The 20,925-nt window shown below is 41.5% G+C and overlaps 1 protein-coding gene across 2 annotated transcripts in view; it reads left to right on the plus strand.

Moving 5' to 3' along the window:
• The window catches only part of USP22 (ubiquitin specific peptidase 22), a 54,858-nt gene extending 33,995 nt beyond the window's left edge, over positions 1–20,863 (plus strand). For both annotated transcript variants that reach the window (XM_021411891.1, XM_021411892.1), the window contains 8 exons: positions 2,379–2,526; positions 9,724–9,829; positions 11,391–11,549; positions 12,322–12,448; positions 15,172–15,263; positions 16,867–16,929; positions 18,788–18,937; positions 20,333–20,863. In XM_021411891.1, the coding sequence (XP_021267566.1) occupies positions 2,379–2,526; positions 9,724–9,829; positions 11,391–11,549; positions 12,322–12,448; positions 15,172–15,263; positions 16,867–16,929; positions 18,788–18,937; positions 20,333–20,375 (888 nt within the window). In that variant the 3' untranslated portion in view covers positions 20,376–20,863. The remainder of the gene's footprint in view (positions 1–2,378; positions 2,527–9,723; positions 9,830–11,390; positions 11,550–12,321; positions 12,449–15,171; positions 15,264–16,866; positions 16,930–18,787; positions 18,938–20,332) is intronic.

Consider the following 20,925-nt stretch of genomic DNA (forward strand, 5'->3'; position numbering starts at 1 on the left):
GCAGGGAAGTATTCAGACACATCATCTGAATACACATCATCAGACATCGTCGGATGTGTCTGTTCACAGAACCGGGGAACATCCTTGTGTTTTTGGCAGGGGGAGGAGAAAGGAATACAGATGCTTTTATTTTTTTCTCCCCACCCTGACCAGTATTGATATATTTTTGATAGCAATAACGCAAAATACAAAGCCTAGAATCCTCCAAGTATTTAAGTGGGACAGAAAGACACTGTTACTCGAGTTGTGTGTACGAATGGGGACACCGGCTCGTGTTCTAACCCAGAACAGCAATTAAATAGTGTCTTAACAATCATTTTCAAGTTGCTTGAAGTAATTCTCTTTGAAATAAATAACCAATACTGCTGGATTGAAAACATTTTCAAAGAGAAAAGTATTTTAAATTCTGCTTGGAAGAATTGTGCCACTGAAGTCTTCTAGAGGTGACTTACAAAGACAACGATTTATGTTTGCACAGTTAATGAAAAGCTTTGTGTAATGATGAATAAATAAGGCTTTAAATTGACTTTTCCTTCTGCTTTTTTTCTTTTTCGTGTATTGGAGCAGTGCTGATAGGTCGGTCTTTCCAGCAGCAAGGAAATGGCAGAGTTGGGATGGATGTTTTATACATTCCTGTTAAAATATTGCTGCTGAACACGCTCAGATCCTTTTGGTTTATTTTTTGGTGTATTAGAGTAGGGAGGCTTTCCCTACTCCTGCATATGTGTATGGTCATCAGAGTTTTTCCTAGTTGTGTTTCTAGTTTCTGTGTGATAATAACCAATAATGCAATAAAGCTTCCTGTTAGGTTCTTCTAATCCTAATGAAGCACTAGAGAATGTAAAATCTGCTGGCAGGTCTCGTGTCTGCAGCCGAGTAATTACGGAGAGTGCTGCTGGTGAAAATGACCGGCAGGCTCTGGGACTAATTGTAAGGAGTGACAGAACAGAGAAGTTTTATTGCTGCAGTTCCCCGAATTACGTTGAGCAGCAGCTGCGTCAGCAGATTTCAATTACCACACCACTGCTCCAGTCCCTCGGTGTCATACTTGTTGGCATCCCAGTTGACTATTGATGTTTTTATTTATAGAAACACTTTGTGGTGTTTGGCTGCAGAGGTATATCTTCTTCTTTGGAAAAAGTGGAGCTCATGATAATTTAAAAAAAAATAATAATCTTTTTAGGGAAATGCACTAAAACACGACACTGTGACTAGATGAGCAAGTTCTGGCACCTTTTGCCCTCAGAAGACAATCTGTGTGTATAGCACAAGGCCGGTGCTTGCACCTGTAGGAAATGCTCAGGCTGGGAAAGGAAGCCTGCATTTCCAGTAAGAGCAAGCAATGACAGACTTGCTGGGTTTTTTAACCTTACTTTTGTTGTGTGCATTTGGTGCTTGCTGTGTTCTGTGTTTGGGAAGAGGAACTAAAAATAAATGTCTGTAAGTTTGATAGGATCGTGGCAAAATGTGATCGTGGTGTTGCAGGCACCCTTTACTGGCAAATAGCTTTTTAAAGGTCAGGGAAGGTGAAAGGCGTTACGAATTTCCACTTGTCAAAAATATTACCCTTAAATACTTCCTTTTTTAACCTTCCTCAGTAAAATACCAGTTGGATCAATACATGTTGGTGCATTGCCATGGGGAAACTTGCCTTTGCGGTTACTCTGTCCTCATCAGGCTGCAAACCGGTGTTTCCAAATCCAGATGGAGCCTGACGCCCAGCTGAACAAGCTCTTCTGGGCTTTTCCTGATGCTCTGCTGGGGCTCCACCGGCTTCTGTCTTGCTTTTGGGGCCAGTACCACGGTGCAGGAGTTCTTGAACAAACACAGAAGCCATCTTGCTCAGGGAGGGCTGCTAAAGCTTTAGCCTCAGGCTGGGGATGCCAGAGTTGGCATCAGCAGTGAGGAAAAGGTGATGGCAGACTCTGAAAGATGAGATGAAAGGAGTTGCAGCAGTAGCACTTGGATGAAATAGAGAGGGGTAAGGAAGGAGCTGAACCTCAACCCAGGAGAGCAGAGACCATTACTGGTTTGGGTTTGTTTTGTTTTAAGTGGAACCTGGCAGGTTTTTCAGAAAGAACTGAAACCCAGCAAACACACAAATTTCTCTTTCAATAAAAGTCATTGGTACCAGGTTGTTTGAGTCTTCTGTCCCTCTTTTGTTAATGCTAATCCACTGCTGAATGAAGGAAACTTCTCAATTCTGAGATTATTTCTTCAGTAGCCTGTGATTAAAAGCTGTCTTTTTCATTATTAAGACCATCGCAGTTAAATGATTTAAGTTTATTTGACTAATTGCACTCAAATATTTTAATAATTAAATGCATTAAGGCTGTGTAACTTGTTAACAGTCATGTCCTTTTCTTTGCTTTGAGCAGTTTTACTCTGGGCACCGATCTCCTCACATTCCATATAGGTTATTGCACCTGGTATGGACGCATGCACGGCATTTAGCAGGGTACGAGCAACAAGATGCACACGAGTTCCTCATTGCTGCATTAGATGTGCTACACAGACACTGCAAAGGTAAGGCTTGTGCCGAGTCTTCAGTCAACAGGGAATGTTGGATCAGAAGGAGGTAGAACAAAGCTTATCTTCCAGTAAAGCAGTCTTAGCCAGTTCCTTTTAAAATGTTTGATAGACTTAAAGGAGAAGACTATTCCCGCTGCCAAAATTTCCTAGTTAGAAGCAGACAAGTCTTTACGTTGGTTTGAATCGCCATCATGTTCTTCTCTTACTGGCTGGGAGATGGTCTTTTCAAATGGCAATTGATGGAGAATTCTGTGTATACCTGAGGTAGTGTGTCATCAGTGATGAAAAGAACATAGGGGAGGCTGAGGCTGTTTTGCTTAAATAATATTCTGCTGTATCATGTTGCCCTATTGCTTATAGAAAAGTGAATAAGAAAAAAGTATTTTTGATACTGTGTTTATTAGTACCTCTACAAAATACATAATTGCACAATGCAGTAAAAAATACTCAGTGACCTGCTTCTAGGAGTGAATTGTCTAGGATGTAAATCAATGGATTGGTAATATTGCATGGAATTCTGTATTTTATGTTTGTTAATTGGATAAAATTTAAACTGAGAATTCTTTGATTTGTCGATGTTTGATCTAGTTTGATTCTCTTACTTGCCCAGACATTTCTACTATGCTTGTAAGGGAAGATAGCAGAGTTGATGCTAACAAAACAAAACAATTCCTTTGTCACTAAAAATAAGCCTTAAAGCACTCAAATTTCCTCTAGTGCTCTTAGAAAAAGCACTTAGAAGTTGTGTGGCTTGTCAGAGGACTATAAGAAAGAAGGCTGCTACTGCTTCCTTGAAACGTTTTGAAGTCTTGCTTTTATCTTTGAGAGAGCCTTGCACGGTAGCAGGCGTGCTTGTTCAGTTTCATAATAGGTGTCCTTCAAAAGGGTCTTCTCCAGAGCTAATGCTTCCAAGGAAAGGTGTCCGTAGAGCAGTCCTTTTGTAACATACATGTCAGTCATCTGGCAATCACTAACAGAAATTCAGTGAGCTGAATGGAATGAGAGTTGAAATGCTATAAGGAATAGTGTATCCAAATACTCATCTCTTTCTCGCTTTGTATTAACAGTGAAGACAACTCAGCTGCAAACAGAAATATTTTCTTGTTGCCGTAACATTTCTGAACCGTTGGCCTAACAAATTTTGAAGCTTTTTCACCTTCTCTGATACAAAGCGATGCTTATATTTCTTGTATGCTTCAAGATCAGTTTGTGAAGGAGTAGTATTTTCTTAGAATTGAAAAGAAAGAACTTGCAAGCATAAATGTCCCTGCACGCTGGCAACTGTAAATATCCCTGAAACTGAGAAATAACCTGGAAAGAGTTTGTTTTTTCTTACACGTGTTTTGGCTTTAAATGAAGAATCTCTGGAATTCCCAACGAAACGGAGCTTTCTCAGCTGTGTCTTCACTCTTGGTTCTGTTTGGCCTCTGTGGTCCAAATGAAACTGAAGCTGTGAAGAAGATCTGTACGACACCCTGGCTGGAAAGGGCATGGGCATGTGCGTGGATTCTTCTACATTTGGTTGGAGGTCTCAGATTTGTTGGCAGCACACAGTTCTGTAGTGCTTTGAGTGAGCTCGAACTAGGTTTCTGAATCCTTAGTACTGAGCTTTTGTGGCTTGTGGGTACCACTGGCATTCAATGTAAGGACTGAAGTTCAGTTATTTAATTAAAATCCTTAAGTTTGAGCTATTTGCATGAACGTAACTGAATTGTTACGGTGCTGCCGGTGGGAAGGTGTTGTCATGAGATCCTTGACGTCTGTACGCCCAGGTTTTAGAACATCTGCTTCTGAAGAACTGGAGAGAGACTTGTATTAAACCATGGTAAATAATCTATGCCACATCAAAGCCATTTAAAAAAAGTGGTCGAGCAGTTGTGTGGGAACCAAACCAGTTCATGTAAACCTGAATTTCAAGTATGGTCACAGTAAGGCACCTTTGGAACGGGCTGGTTATTTAGCTGTGCAGTGAGGCTGCTTGCCCACTGACGTACTTAGGCATGCAGACAGACACACATGTAAAATACTCATGTGAAAACATATTCATAAGAATACATCCTAAAGCTACAATAAGCAAATAATGCTTTTCCCCCAGTATTAAAGATCTGTTTTAAAGAAATAAAAAACTTTTCAAGTTTACACTTCACAGTAATCAAGTTCTGCAATTAGAATGCAATGAACAAAAATACTGTCATGGGGAGGAAAATTTTGTTGAAAAGCCCCATCTTCTGGACATCATCCATGATCACCACAGTTCATAAGTAAATCAAAGTGTTCCTTATGTTAAGAAGGATGAATACCCCATGATGCTTCTTTGGCTGATGCCAGTCATCACTTTTCCACTCTGTTTACTTTGCTTTCTAGGAAGTGCTTTAATGCAATTCAGAGAATGCTGTGAATTCTCATTATTGATCTGTGATTACATAAATTTGGAAAAAGCGATTTTGTTGTGCGTTAAAAGATAAGTTTTGTAATGCTGCATCCTGCCAAGCACAAAATGATCTGCCCTGAAATTCGTGTATGGGCCGGCCCAAGTAGTCACAAGGAAAGTTGTATTCAGTTCATATGTGAATTGACTGGGGTCCTCGTCTGCCCTTTGCTTGGCCAGCCCTTCCATTTCAAGAGGAATGTGAGGGCCAGAGAGCAGACTTCATTGTCTCTGTCTAACATAGATGCAAAGGTATGTGCACCCTTTAAAACTGATAGGAATCTTCTTTCTTATTCTTTTTTTTTAATGGTGATTGAGTAAATACTTGGTTTTAATTAATTTTAGTGAAATTGTGAAGCTCAGGATTCCTGCTTGATCGCCCACGTAAACCACATCTGGGAGGTGATAGCTCTCCTGTGCTAGCACAGCTGTGCTGAGCCCGTTCTGATTGCCAGCAGGGCTGCTCTGTGCTGCTGCAGTGATACCAGATATGTCTGAAGGAAAAGGAATTGAGTGTAGTGCTTCTGCATCACTATTTCTCATTTCAACTGCTGGAAAAGGATGGGTTAACTGAAAAGTAGTGTTTTGGTGAGGGGGGAAAAAAAGGCTAAGCTGTTAATTCCTCCTTTCTCTACCATTAACCAGACTGTGCACGCAGTCTGTTCTTAAAAGCATCCTCCAAGTAAAAGTGCAAGAGGTTGTTTCAGTCTGAATTATTCTTCCAGCATTTCTACTGAAAGGTGCTGGTCGAGTTGTGCCTACACCTTCTGCAGTTCCATCTCCCTGGCTGGTTTTATAGCACTCAGAGTTCTGCAGTGCTATTGTAAGATGGCATTTGTGGTCCTGCTCCCCGCAAAAGCTTCAAAATGACATTCAGAGCTCACTCTGCAGTCACGTATTGGTCTCTTTGCCAGAGTGATGCTATGAAAAGCTTGGCCGTGTAGGTGATGGCCACCTTCTTTGTATTGAAGCCTAATCACTCACCTGGACTTTGGCATATGTTGACTTTGATCTTTCAAAGCACAGCAACTTTGATGTTCAGTATCTGAATTTGTTTGGAATATAGAAGATGCTGAAATGATCAGGCATTGATCTGTTGCTTCCTGCATGCGTTCTTAGGGTGTTCAGTGCATGACACACAATGGATAACCTGCTCTTAGTGTGGGATCCTCCAGGAGTCCCAGGCTTCCTCATTTGTTAGAGGAGTGTCATGTAGGGCTGTGTCTGCCCACCCGTATAGTGTAAGGTCAGCTGTTAGCCAGTATGGCAAGCAAGCCAGCCATCAGTGCTGTGGGAGAAATTCCTTTATAATTCCAGAAGCTCCTGTGATGGTGCAGTTGCATTCATCCAAGTACTTCGCATTTTACTAACTGTGTCTTGTACTTGCTCAAAATTGGAGAAACTTAGGCCAAAATTGTTGATTTTTTTTTTTTGTATGGAGCAAGTCTGCAATTCAAAAGTTACAGCCAGCGATTTCTCTGGGATTAGTAGTATTTCTTTTTTTTTTTGTAATTACAAGAGCAACACCATCAAAGAGCAGTAGGTACGTGGCTTCCTATGCTAAGATTTGAAAAGCAGGATAGAAAAATTGAAGTAATGCTCCATTTTGATCCCGAGCTTTATTCACCTAGTGCTACCCAGTTCCCTAACAGCAACAGAACGCGACGGTTTAAAGTTGATGGTTCCTTATTGATCTGCTTCTCATGAAGCAGTTTGCGTTCAACTTTAACAAGCTCTGCTACAAAGCAAATCTGAAGTCTGGTGCTGAGGATCATGACAGGGAAAGAATGCTGCGCTGAGATTTGGGAGCAAAGCAGCAGCCTGCACTGTGAGTTCTGCAGGATATTCTTAGGAACTGGTAAAGCATATGTCTGTGAAACATGTCATCTGCTGCAGTCCGTATGAATTAATGTGTACAGCGCTTTATGATGGAGAGCAACGAGGACGTGTTCAGAACGGTGGGGACCAAAGCGAAGCAGAACACTCAACGTTTCTGTCTTGTTTTGATAAATGTCCCCATTTAAAATGTTACTAGTTTTTAATTCCTATTTCTCCTTTAAAATAGGGAAGTCAGAGGCAAAACTAATTTGTTTTTATTTCAAAACCGCACTCAAAGTTAAAAAGTAATCTGTATATCTGTTTTTACCATTATTAATTATGATTTAATTTCAGTAGTATATCAAACGTGTATATCTTGGAGCACAAGTTAATGCGCTTGGTTAATGCACAGGCACAGTAACAGTTCATTTTTTTAAAGTTTCATTTAATTTGAATCCAAGCTTTAAAGTAATTTTCTTTCCTTCTCTTAACTATATGAATGCGTATATTGATGTATTTTTGAGTTTAGTTTTAGACTTGTTCTCACCAACCTTTTACAACAAGCTGCTGATTTTCCCAGTAAGAATTAGGAACAGCTTTAAAAATCAAACTTCAAAAGGTAAAACCGACTTTGGAAGATTGAAATGTTGAAGGTAACCTTAACATGAGTGCAGCAATCTCGCAGCTTTCAGTTCTCAGCTGCATAATATCCCTCCTCTCAGCATCTGCTCCATATTGACTAGCGCAAGTAGGTGGTAATCTGACTTCCCCCACCCCCCTCTCCTCCAACCAAATGTCATGGGAAACAATGTTGAGTGGGTAATGCCCTTCTGTTTTGCTGGGAACAAGCTTGCCAGGATATTCTTTTGAGACCCTCTCGTCGCTGATGCTAATTGCCTTGTGTAATTGAAAAGGGAGCTCTTGCTCTCCTGGAGGCGGCGATGGCTGCCTATTACAGGTGCCCAGCAGGGACATTACCTGCGGTGCATTGACACTCTCTGGATGCTCATTCTCTGCTTCTGCCCTCTCGCAATAGCAGGAGGGAATCGATCTCGAATGGTGAGATTACAGGAATGTAGCAGTTGTCTTGTTTTGTTGTTTTAGTTTTTTTAATGGAGCGTTAAAAGCAAAGATAGAAAGCATAAGTTTATACATTTTTTTTTAAATCCACATGTGGTGTTTAAAGCTTGTACGTGATCTTTTTGTAAAGGTGAGGAATGTCTTGCACGGTCTGTGTGTGCACTCTACCTTAGCATAGTTCAGCCCTTCTGAGGATCCTGAGATCAGTAAGATGCAGCAGAAATTCTGATAAAAAAAATGTCTGAGACTGAGTCCAGGTCACCCCTACCTGGAAGCTCACACATCTCAAATCCAATTGTAGAATGTTTTGTTCAAGAACCATTTCAAGGAAACAGTATGCGATTCTTGGCATCTCAAATCAAAGTTGTAAAGCAGATGGGTGAGAGCTTGGCTGAGACATTTAGGATCTAATTGACTCCGGTGGCCAACTGCCATTGGTAGGTGTCACCCACGTCGTTATTTCCATACTTAGGATCAGGTGGAACCTTAGTCAGTAATGTCTTCCTACAAACTTCTTATGTTTCATATGGAAAAAGGGTTGTCCCTTCTTAAGACTGCTGCAAGAAGAATCCAGCGAAGAAAACCTTACATTGTTTTGTTTAGGTGGTTTTGGACACACTCATCTAGAAATTAATTACTTTTGAGCGACAGCTGTGATTTGAGGAGTCAGCAGTGTGGTATTTGATTTCTGAAATGGAAATACTTGGTAGTAAGTTAAGGATCCCAGGGAAGCTGGCAGAACTGTGTTGTCTTAGCAGTTTCTGTTATGGGATATTGGAAGACATCTGGAAATGTACTTTACAAAATAATTAGTTGCTCCTGTAAAATGATGTGTGTGCATCTGTTTACAAAGCAAAACTGACTCCATCTAACCTACCTAAGAAATCAAAGGAGAAGAGTGTCACTCCTATTACCTATGGAGAGAGAGTAGAAGGAACATGCTTCAAAGCTGAGAACTGTGCCGAGAAATTATTGGTTATTTACTTCATCCTCTGGTTAATCTAAGAAAGCTGAATTGGCGTTCTCTCAGCGCTCATCATAAAAATCAATTGCTGCGCTCCTTAGACCTGCAGTGACAGTTCATAGGGTGTAGGAGATAGGTGTGTGCCCATCATATCCCTTGGGAAGCTAGGGGGTTGCTGTGTCTTTGAAGAAGCTGCAGGAAGATGCAGCACTTATCTTTCCAGTTCTGATAGGGCATCTCTCATTTTCTCACCGGTGAAAACGTGAATGGAAGGTAAATGTTGGTGTTGAAAGCCCAGGATGCAGGCAGCAGGCTGAAGGCTGGTGGTCTCAGCAGCACTCCTCCCCTGCACAGCCCTCAGAAGTTGAGGGTGGAAGAATTACAAAGCAGCATTTGCTGATGTTTCTCCTCTGTGTTCGTTTAGGAAAATAACAAAACTCTGCCTAAGCAGAAATCAGTGCTTTGTGGTAAAGCTCTGGCCGTTTGGGTAGCTGCAAATGTTGCACGGTGGCCCTCTTAGTGAAGTTTAGAGAGTCATTTTCATTAACCATTTTGGCAGTTCTTTCGTCTTAGGAGTTGATCTTCACACCAGATAGCACAAAGCAAATCTCTGCAAAGGGAAACAGGGCTGTGCCATGGAAAGGCATTTGCTGACAACTGTTATAGCTTCACCTCTACAGGAGTTAACTGCATTTGGTCACCTTCTGATTCTCTATTTTTCGTAGTTCTCTTTTTGTCTCCTCATTTTTATTTGCAGTGTTTTCGGGGTTCCATATTGTCTATGTGAACTTGCAGTATGTTTGAGTTTCATTATAAAGAGTTACTGGAGGCACAGTCCGAGACAAACCACTATTCCCTAGGAGGGTTTTTGACTTCTCAGTCTGTGTTTGCATTCCTCCAGGTGATGATAATGGGAAGAAGGCCAACAACCCCAACCACTGTAACTGCATCATAGACCAAATCTTCACAGGCGGACTGCAGTCTGATGTTACCTGTCAAGTCTGCCAGTAAGTGTTTTTACTCCAATTCTGTGCTCTGGTTTGAAGCTGCGCGCTCTCTGGTGCAGCAGTGTACTGAGTCATTTCTTCAGCATCAGTAAAATAACAGCAAAATTCCTGCAAGATGAGAACTGTTTAAATACAACATCAGCTAAATGCAGTAAATTACTAATAACTTATCATATATTAAGACATACCAACAAAAGGAAGCTTCACAGACGTAGGAATATAAATTTCTTACTACTGTGTAAAAGGTGGTTGATGTCCAAGTTTGTGAGAAAAAGACTTGCAGATCCCTTTGGTTCCAGAAGTGTGCAACTCTCACCGCATTTGAAGAAAATTCTGATATGCAACCATATTTTCCTTCAGTTGGGAGCCCCAGGTGTCATCAGGAGAGGTTTCAGAGAGGCTGATGTTAGGTCTCAGGCAGAAGCAAGTGAATGTCTTACAAGAGTAAGAAAAATTGTATTTGTTGTTCTGCTGTGTACTGGAGCAAGCTGACTTCTCTTTCAAGATGTTTGGTGTTGCCACAGTTCAGAAGTCAGAATTCTTGATTTTTAAACTTTTTTTTTGTCTTGTATTCTTTATAATTATCCGCAGTGTCCTGTAGATGGACAGTTGTGCTGTGCTCGGTTAAATCTGTTTTTATTCTATATTTCCTGGAGAGATACGCAGGAGATTTGCTGTAGGGGAAAAAGTATGAACTTATGTACTTTCTCTGGTAGAGCCACAGAATCCTTGTAGTAAAACGCTCGGTGTATTATGAGTTGATATTAACATTGAAGAAATTTTAACAAAAGAAACTTTCTTTTAAAAATTCACGAGTTTTGCACAAATGAAGATAGAAGAAAGAAAGGCAGAATATTGTAGGCTTGGTGAGATCTCCTAGTCAAAGAGTCTACTTTTAGAAGAAGAGGGAACTCAACAACAACAACAAGGCGTAATGAATGCAATCAGAAAATGCTTCCAAGCTGGGGGTTTGAGGCAGTGCAGACTGCAATTTTGATCAGCTTTCTCCGTAGTCTAGCTATTGGCTTGCCTTCAGCTGTCTTGGACAGAAATTTGTTTGAGAATGTACACTTCTTGATGCAGTTACTCTTTGGCCTCTCAAATACCAAATGCTGTAAGAGATTGTCATTTGAACTGCAAAGCTTAATTCAGTGCAGTGCTGTATGGCAGAACTATTTGGCCCTCCATGTCTTGAGCAGAGCGCCAGCCTTCTGAACTAGTTGAGCTGCACGTCACTGGCACTGCTGATGTTAGTTGGTAGCATGACCAGAACCTCTATGTCTAAGTAACCCGTCTGGTTCACAAATAAACATATTTTTGCATTGAAATGCATTTCCTAAAACACTGAACAAGAAGGAAGTGTGGGAGAACACTCTGGAGCAACTCTACATATATATGTATGCATGTATTTTTCTTTTTGTCATCTTTGAGTGCCCTCTAGGGGTGATGTAGATCCCATAGTTCTTAAGAGTAAATATCTGGTTGGTATGCACTCTCAAGTGAGGGAACCCATTCGTTTTACTTCCTTCGAGTATGTATTAAACCGCTTTCTTTTTCATAGTGGCGTTTCCACAACGATAGACCCATTTTGGGACATCAGTTTGGATTTGCCAGGCTCCTCCACCCCGTTCTGGCCTCTGAGTCCGGGGAGTGATGGCAGTGTCGTAAATGGGGAAAGCCATGTATCAGGCACCACCACTCTCACAGACTGCTTGCGAAGGTATGAACTGAGACAAATACAATTTTGGTGGGGTAAAAAGCATTTGGCTCCATTCTCTTCTCCACAGGTGGCAGTGAACAATGGGAGTAAGTGACGCTTTGTCATGGCATAATCCCCAAACAACATGTTATACCTATTTCAGGTTTTGCATAAGGCAAGTGAGAAAGAAATAGAAGAGCAACAGAGGGCCTAACAATAAGCCATCAAATCCAGTTGCCACGTGATGCAAAAGGATAAATTTTACACTGCCTGCTGCAGGCAATGTGGCTTTACGTGGTTGAAAACAGTAGTGTGTCTCCATGACATCTGAGCTTTGACCCTAGCCCTGGAGGGCTACAGGCACGGAGTGTCCTGCAGACTGGTGTGCAGCTGACCACAGAAGTCTGTCTACTTGCTTCACAATTTCCACATTGTTTTTTTGGTTTTGAAAACAAATCTTTGCTACCCATCTGAAAATTAACTGTTCTTTGGAAGGTGGCAAATGAACATGTAGCTCCTTTCTTAGTTACTGATGCACTTTGGTGCAGTGTGCCCAGGTAGAGCAATGATAAATGTCCAGTTTGGGTATCTGAACCATGGCACTTAACCTGAATACCTATAGTAGTGGTGGTGTGTTGTTTTTTCATCTTTCCCCAAAATGTCACTTAAAAGCCATGAATGACATACACTGAGGTGCTGGGGAGACGCACGTAACAGTGAAAAGTGATTTCAGCATGCGTGGAAAAAGTCTGATCATATTGTGCATCCTTTTGCTTTTTAATATATTTTTCAGGTTTACAAGGCCAGAACATCTAGGAAGCAGTGCCAAAATCAAATGTAGTGGTTGCCATAGCTACCAGGAATCTACCAAACAACTCACTATGAAGAAATTACCCATTGTGGCCTGTTTTCATCTCAAAGTAAGTTCACAGGGGGCAGACCGAGCACAGGATGTATATTCCTCTTTCAGAGGATGAGGTAGAAGATAGTCCAGGAATTGATCTTTCACTGACTCTTCTTTTATTTTATCACTTAATGTGAGGGACAAGTTGCATGCCTAGCTAGATGTTCTATTAAGATACCATTATATTACCTATAATGTAGATTTGCAGTACACCTCTGAGAACTAACAAGAATCTAGAAGTGAAGTGGAAGGCTGGCATGATACCTGAACCAGCCTAAAGACCAGTCTCTAGTAATGCTTATTCCTTCTGCGTGGTAATGTTTCTATGCTTCTACTCAACGGATGCCTCAGAGAAAGCTCTGTGCTGAAGGGAAAGCATGCAGAGGTTGTAGCAAGGAAGCATTCTTTTATCTTCCCAACTAATTCACTCAAGATTAGTCTTCAGTATTTCCAATCCAAATTATGTCAGATGGGAGGTATGTCATAGTTGGTGCCCTCAGATAGTTAAGTCCTGGATGATTTATGTCTTAAATAAAAAGAGCGTGACTGTGGTGCAAAGTAGGCATCTATCACAGAGGATGACTGTCATGCTGCATCAGCAGGCAGAGGGTCCTTGAAAAGCAATGCCGTGGGCCTTGATGGGAGCAGCCGTCATGTAACTGCATCTTTGATCTGCGTGAGCTGTTCAGATACGGATCTCAGGTCTTGAGTGTCTCCTGGAAAGAATGACAGAGTCCCATCATTGCTAGGCAGCGACTGATGGTCACTGTCCTCAGCTCTAGAAACTGTCTATCTGGTGATACTAGTATCAAGTAAGCTAGGTAAGGAAAAGCAGCATTTCACCTATGGCCATGGCAACTGGAAACATTTTGAACAGCAGTCTCTGTGCTGTGTACCGCTGAAGGCTTCTACTGCTTCTCTTTCCAGCCTTTTCTCCATACACTACTTTTGGTTAATTAGATTTTAGATGACGAACTTTGGTAAAACACGTGAGTAACTTCAACAGTTTTGGAAATAGGCCTTTATCTTACACTTGTCATGGCAAAGTAAATCTTGGGTTTTGCTGTAGTGATTTCTTCAGGTTTATTTTCCAGTGGTCTCTAAGCTAGTTCACTGCATTCATACTGGAAAATCTAATATTCTGTGTATCTACAGTGTCACTGTCGCACTGAGCAGCTCACAAATTGTATTCGAGAAATGATTGTAGCTTGGAACTGCTGAATTACATAGCAACTCCATAGCCAGCGTAGCAGCAATTTAAAATTTATTCTCAAAATCTGGCTCATACAGAAGCTTATTAAAGACAACATGGGATGCCACAGGAAGGTCTGCATTCATGAGAAGAGCTTGGTTCTGCTTTCCAGTAGAGAAAGGATAGTGCAGGTGGGAAGAACTTCCACTTCTGTAACTTACTGGTCTTTTAAGACTGTTTGGGACAATTGTGCCTTCAGGTGGTCACCCTCTTAAATACCAGAATTTCCTGGGTTACTTCTTCCATGTTAACCAGGCAATATGCAGTGTGATAAGCCAAAGGTAGTACCTGAGAGGAATAGGCAGCTATGCTGTTCCTTTGTTTTTCTGCTGCTGTTCATTGTCTTCCTGAAGGAGGTTCCTGCATGGCTGGCTTGAGGTTTTAAGAGTTTTTCGCTGGCTGCTCGGCTTTGAGGTTTTTTTGTTTGTTTGTTTTTAAGAAAGAGTTTTGGGTTTTTTCCTTTTTTCTTTTTTCTTTTTTTCCTTCTTTTTCCTTTAATGCAGAGTACCTGGCAAGATGTATAGGTGATTCTGCCCTTTGGACAAGGCAGTATCCATATGCTGAACCCCTCAGAGTTACACAGAATAATTGAAGATGTTTTTGAAAATAAATGATTTTTCCTAAGTGATTGTGTTGTCCTGCCCATTCAAAATGCAAATTTCATTTCATGTGTTAAAGCAAAAGAGAAGCACAAAAGATAAGAATTGTGGAAGTCTTCGCTGTTCAGGTCTGGATCTGTTGCTAGGGAATTGTTATGGCACCACAATTGGAAAATAATTAACTAGAAGTGTAAATAGAGCAGAATTTCTGAGAAATGGAGAGGGAAGCTGCCTTTAAATAGAAACTCATTCATGTCTTTCTGTCATTTGTTCCCGTTTCTATTTAATGTTCAATCGACAAGATGAAGAAAGGGCGGTGGGTACTGCAGGCTGCTTCTGGCTGAGGGACAAGGCTCTTTTATGACCATATTCCATTTTTGCCTTAATTTGAATTGGTATTCCTGTGCAGTCTTGACTTGTGTCATCTGAGATGATTGGATGAGTGGATTGAATGTGTGAATCTGATAGCAAGCTTTTACAGGCATCAGTTTTGTGTGTTAGTGTAGGCAGCAGCTGCAGTGCATTCGAATAGTGCATGGTAGAACTGAACACTTCTCTGCTTAAAGCTGTGTTTGCTGTCTGTTCAGTGTATTTTTTAACATCAGTTGGGAATAAATTTGTGTGGATAGACACTAAGGTAAACAATCTAATAAATATTGTTTTATTTTCCTTCCACAAATAGTGACTTATTTTCCTAGTAGAACGTCTTCTAGCGTTTACCTGGGGGATCCCAGTCCAGCTAGATGGTAGAAAAAATCTGGGAGTGTCCCTAGCTGCTGACTGCTGATATGCTTTCGTGTTACCGTACCTAAGCTTGGGATGTTTATAATAGAGAGAGGCTTTGTCTATCTCAAAAGAAAAAAAAAAATTCTTCCACTTTGTCCGCAGCGGTTTGAACACTCAGCCAAACTGAGGCGAAAGATCACTACGTATGTCTCATTTCCACTGGAGCTGGACATGACACCATTCATGGCTTCCAGGTATGTACCACGTTCTAGATCCCCTGAAGACCTGGACGGAACATTACCAGTTCCATGCACGTGCATCATGAAACATCCTTGAATCATCATAGAATCATAGAATCACCAAGCTTGGAAAAGACCTACAAGATCACCCAGTCCAACCATCCATCTATCACCAGTAGTTCTCACTGAAATCGAGGTTTGAGAATAGAGGTTACAGAGCAGTATCTATAGTGGTACTTCTACTGTAAGCTTCCTCTTGAAATGTATATCTTTCCTAAACTAATTTTAGATAAACTATTGAGTTTGGTGTTTCAGAAAAGACTTGAAATTTGAACATCATTTTTTTTTAATTCACATTCAGTGTGGTTTTGGTTGCATATTAAATTTGTAGATTCAGATTCGTTGTTGCTTCAGATGTACAAGTTCTGTGCTCTGGCCCCCGTGACCTGAGCGCCCACCTAGCAGTCATCTCATGTCACAGCTGGTGCCCTGCAGACCAGATGCAACCCAGTGCCCAGCCCGGTATTTCTGAGGTTATAGAAATATTTCCTCTCTGTTCCTGTGCACACGCAGACCTGCTTTGGTTGGTTGGTTTGTACCTTCAACTTCTATTTAAAGAAGGCTTCAGCAAAAGCACGTAGTTCGTGTTAAAGCAGGTATTTCTAATTGGTACTTAAACGAACAGGAAGGCTTCTCCCACCTTCCAAGTTTGGGAGAGACGTAATGTTTGTATTGAACAAAACTGTAAAGTTTTTCCTTCCATAAGGAAGAAATTTAATCAGCTCAACTAACGAGTATTTATCAGGTATTCCCTTCAAATATACGAGAAGACATTCAGATTTAATTTGTATCCGAAGCAGTGCAGAAAGCCCAAAACATGACATCTCTGAGCACAATATCTATTTGATACTGAAATGTTCACAGTAATTTCAAACCTTTTCCCTGAAGAAAAATAGCTCCATCTTCTAGGAGAGAAAGGAGAGCCCTGAAGCTCTGTTAAATACTGTTATATTAAGAATATATGGTTTGTTCCAGTACATTCTGGAGATTTTGAGACTCTTCTGTTCCTCTGTGGTGAATTCTCCATGGATAGAACAGACTCTGCTGATGAAAGTTACCAAGCATAATGGAATATAGAGGGGATAATCGGGAGGCATAGCTCAGTAGTCTGAATTTCATCGCCTATGAAATCAACAGCATAATCCTATTGCTGCTGTCAAAACACAAAATGAATTTACAAGTCAGAGACAGGATGATTGACCCATCAGAGGATAAGGGATTGATGTAATTAGATATTTTAGCAGGTTTAAAATACAAATTGTTTCTTAACCTTTTTTAAAGCTTTTTGGATAGGACATTTGACATGAACAGATCTGTATTTGCAGCGCCGAAGCCTTGACTGGCAGGAGAAACAGTGCTTCTGTGTAGCGTTGCTGCAAGAGCAAATAAAGCATCTTTGGCATCCTGATCAGCAGCCCTTCTCTGCTGCTAAGCAGCACTGAGCTTTTGAATTAGGACCTGGATTGAGCAAACAGGCTGTGTCATGTAAAACCTATTTCCTCGGTTGGGGAAGCCACTGCTTTAAGTGACTGGATTTTTGTGTGTGTGTGTGTTGCAGTAAAGAGAGCAGAATGAACGGGCAATACCAGCAGCCGACGGATAGTCTAAACAATGATAATAAGTAAGTGGTACATTCCATGACTCCTACTGTGAAGGGTGTAGTTGGCTTCTAGAAGGAGATATACAGCCTGCTGTATATCCTGCAGCGCAGAGTGCGTTACCGCGTTTGGCAGCACAGTAAGTCTGAACTGTTGCAAAGCAAAGCTTGGTTTGCCACGATTGCATTCCCTTCCGTGGATCTGTAGCAGCTAATTTACTGATCTGAAGATGGTAACCCCAGCAATTGATCTGTGGTCAAAATTAGAAGTTATGGTCCCAGTACCCAAAGGGGTGTGTGTTGCCTTTAAATATTCCTATTTCTATGCTACTAACAAAAATCCCAGAGGATTGAAAGTAAGCTCTGATGTGATGACTCCAGTGATCATGCATGGATTCTAGTCACAGTAACGAAGTGGCTGATACAGGACTTGTTCAAGAATGTAGAGGAGAGTAATTGAAACCAATACACGTAGCTTTATGGAAAAAGAGATACTAACACAAACCTTTTTTTTTTTTAATAAAGGTTACAGGTTTGGTTGCTGCAGTCGTGCTAATGTTGTGTATTTAAATCCCTCAATGAATTCCTCAGATTTCATTTGGCACTAAAAGTTTCATTAAGAATCTGGAATCATGCAGTAGATTTAAAACAACAACCACCAGCTAACTAGGCCTTATCACAGTTGTCACAGAAGCAGATACCAACCACATGTGCTACAAGTGGTCCTAAAGGGATTGACTCATCAGATTCATGGTGTTTAATGCTGTTAGCCAGGATCTGAAAGAAAACAAAATTGATCACTGTTGAGGACTGCACATGACATAGGTTGAAGAAGCTGTTAATGAAGAAGAAGATAAGGTGATTAGGTAGCAGCAGAGGTGTCCAAGTTGCTTAGCATGCTGCATGCCAGTGAACTGCTGTGGCAATCCGAGAATCCTCCACGTAGGGCTGCAAGGCGTTGTCTGTCCTGACAAAAGATGAGGGGCTCCATCTCGGATAAAGATGACTTCTAGACATCTGCAGCTCTGTAGGGGCTCAGCTGGAGCAGGAGCTGTGCTGCAGCGCCGATGTCAAAAGAGCTCTGTAGATTTTGAAGATAAGTAGGATAATATCAAGGGAGATTAGTGAGATTGTTTTATCGTTGTGCAGCTGTCTTTGTATGTAGTTTGGAGGATAGCATTGTAAGAAAGAGGTAAAGAGTGGAGAACATTCCAGAAGGAGACACAAGTATATGCATGGCAGGGAGCAAAATCTTAGAGCAAAGAAGTGAAAGGCAGCCTGGTCAGTGTGTCAGCACCTCTCTTTCAAACTGAGATATCTGCTGGCTTTCAGGCTAGCAAACAAATGCACAGAAACATCTGAGAGGTGGAAGTAGAGGCTGAATATATCCAGTATTTCAAAATAGATGCAGACTTTCCAAATTAAGGACAGTTAATCAGTACAGCAATTTATCACTGGAAATAGCTGAAGATTGGCTAAGCTTAAGATTACCTCCTCTCCTACCCCTCAAGTGTTTTTTCTGGCTCACTGGAGTTAGCTAGTTCAGTAGAGGAAAGCAAAAGGTTTGACTAGATAGTGGTCCTCTGTGGGAATGCATCAACATTAATGTGTTCTAGAAGAAAAATCTTCAGTAGCTTGTACTGGTGAAACTGGTGGCTGTCATCAGAAGGGAATGCTGCAGTAGGAGCAGGTAGAAAAATGTTCCCTTTCCCTGGGCGGGGACAGCCTCTTCCCAGTTAATGTTAAGAGCTGGAATTTTGTTGATGGATCTGATCCTTTACTATTTCTCTATGTATTTATGAACGTAAGCTTTTGCCTCTTTAAAATGTCAGTTATTTTTGCCCTTTTGATCCACGTATTGATTAACTCTTCTCTGTACCAGGTATTCCTTGTTTGCAGTAGTTAATCACCAGGGAACCTTGGAGAGCGGGCACTATACCAGCTTCATCCGGCAACACAAGGACCAGTGGTTCAAGTGTGATGATGCCATTATCACCAAGGCTAGCATTAAGGATGTACTAGACAGTGAAGGGTAAGTGAACTGTGTGCAGTTTGTGGTGCCACAGTGTAAGAAGGAGATAAAACTATCAGAGAACCCAAAGGGATTGAACTCGGTGCTTGTGAGTCCCTTCCAACTCAGGATATTCTGTGATTTGAGGGAATCACTGGGGATTGGGATATATTTCAAGAATAAGGTTAACCTTAAAGAAGTGAAATCTTAATTTTGGTGTTTTCAACCGTGGGCTTGCTACAGGAAAGATAAGCCTGTTTGGGTTTTGTTTTAATTATTCATGACATTTATGTTAATTCCTGCAGGCACAGATGTTCAGCTTGCAATTTTTTTAGCCAGATTTTCCTATTTTTTCCTTTTCTGATCTTCAACTGGGAAGTAAAACAAAAAAAGTCTCCTCTGAGATCTGAATTTTGCTTTGGTCAAATCATTTAATGCTAACTCTTGCTTTGAGGTCAGCAGAAGAAATAAGTTTGTCTTTATTGAATAAGGAGGGGCCAGCTTTGTCCCTGGGATGGGGTACATCTCCGGAAGGAGCGGCCATAGGCAATGAGAAGAGGATCTGCAACACAACCACTTCACATCTGGCTCGCTGAGAGCCGCTTTGATCTCTGATCCATTTTCCCTGGTTCGGATTAAGGCTGAGACTGAGTAGACCTGCTCTGTGCAAGGGGAGCTCCGTAGGACTGGACACAGAACAGTACTAATTGGAAAGCCCACAGATCGCTTTGAAGCATTTCAGCTGGGCTGTGCGGTGAGCCTGTCAGTGTCTGGTGTGCAAAGAGGACGCAGATCAGTCTGCTTCCTGCTGGTGTACCTGCCCGAGGGCTGGGTTCTGCTATGTAGCAGTGCACATACAGTCATTAAGGACAGGAAGAATTCCATCCTGCTAAAACACCAGATTTAAGTACAGATTGAGGCATATGTGAGTCGTGTTTGGTTGGGACACGTGAGCTTTCACCCACGTGCCCGGTTCTTTCTGTTTGTCAGAGTAAATGGCAGACAGTTTGTGGTATTCCTAATGGCTGGAGCTCTGGCTGTGGGACTCTAAAGCAACAGCTGCATCTTAAAGCACCACTGTTGTATTTTGTGCCATGATGTGTTAATTGGATGCTGCCTGTCTGGGCATCAACACTGTCCCATCTTCCAGAGCTTCCAGGCTCTAGGTAGGTGCACAGCACAAGGGTTTGACTGACAAATAAATGTTCCCTTTCCTGAGTAGCTGGTAAAATCGCTTCAGCTGGCTTCCCTCCTTCCCCTCCTTACTGCAGGGAGCTGGCACATCCCTGGGATTGCTTCAAATTGAAAAGAATAACAGCATTAATAGCTCTCGTTTCTGACGATCGCATCAATGGCAATGCTGATCTGCTACGATGCGCGGCACGAAGCTGAAACTGTACCTCTGCTTTCTTGCAGATATTTGCTGTTCTATCACAAACAGTTCCTGGAGTATGAATAGCCTTATCCAGCAGCTTGGCAGATATCAACAAGGAAGAAAATAAGCAAGCCTTCTGAATCGACACACAAACCTACCTGAAATAAAAAGACCCATTAAAAAACAACTAGCACTGAGCTGTAACAGGACCTACTTGACACTGGCTCCAAGCCTGGCAGAGGGAGAAATGAACAATGTCCAACGTGTACGCGGTCCCGCAAGGACAGAAAGGGGGAAAAAGGAGGCTGCAGTCAGTCACTTATCAGAGGAAATATAAAATGAAAGGAATGCTCTGGGTGGGGGAAATGGGAGCAGAGGAGTCCGGGCACTGGTACATCTCCTATGTTCCTCCAAAACGTGTGTGGGAAGGCAAGGGGGTGTACTCTCATCTCCATAAAGCATCTTCTCCATTGGTGCTTCAGCTCCAACGACCAATCATATAACAGTTAAAATTAAAAAAAAAAAAAAAAAAAAAAAAACAAGCCCATTTTTTTATGCATATGGATCTGAAAGCAGTAGAGTGGAGGAGGAGGGAATGACACAACTAAAGGACTTTGCAAGTATCTTTTTATTT

The sequence above is a fragment of the Numida meleagris genome, chromosome 13 (genome assembly GCF_002078875.1).
Source record: "Numida meleagris isolate 19003 breed g44 Domestic line chromosome 13, NumMel1.0, whole genome shotgun sequence".
NCBI classification, from domain to species: Eukaryota; Metazoa; Chordata; class Aves; order Galliformes; family Numididae; genus Numida; species Numida meleagris.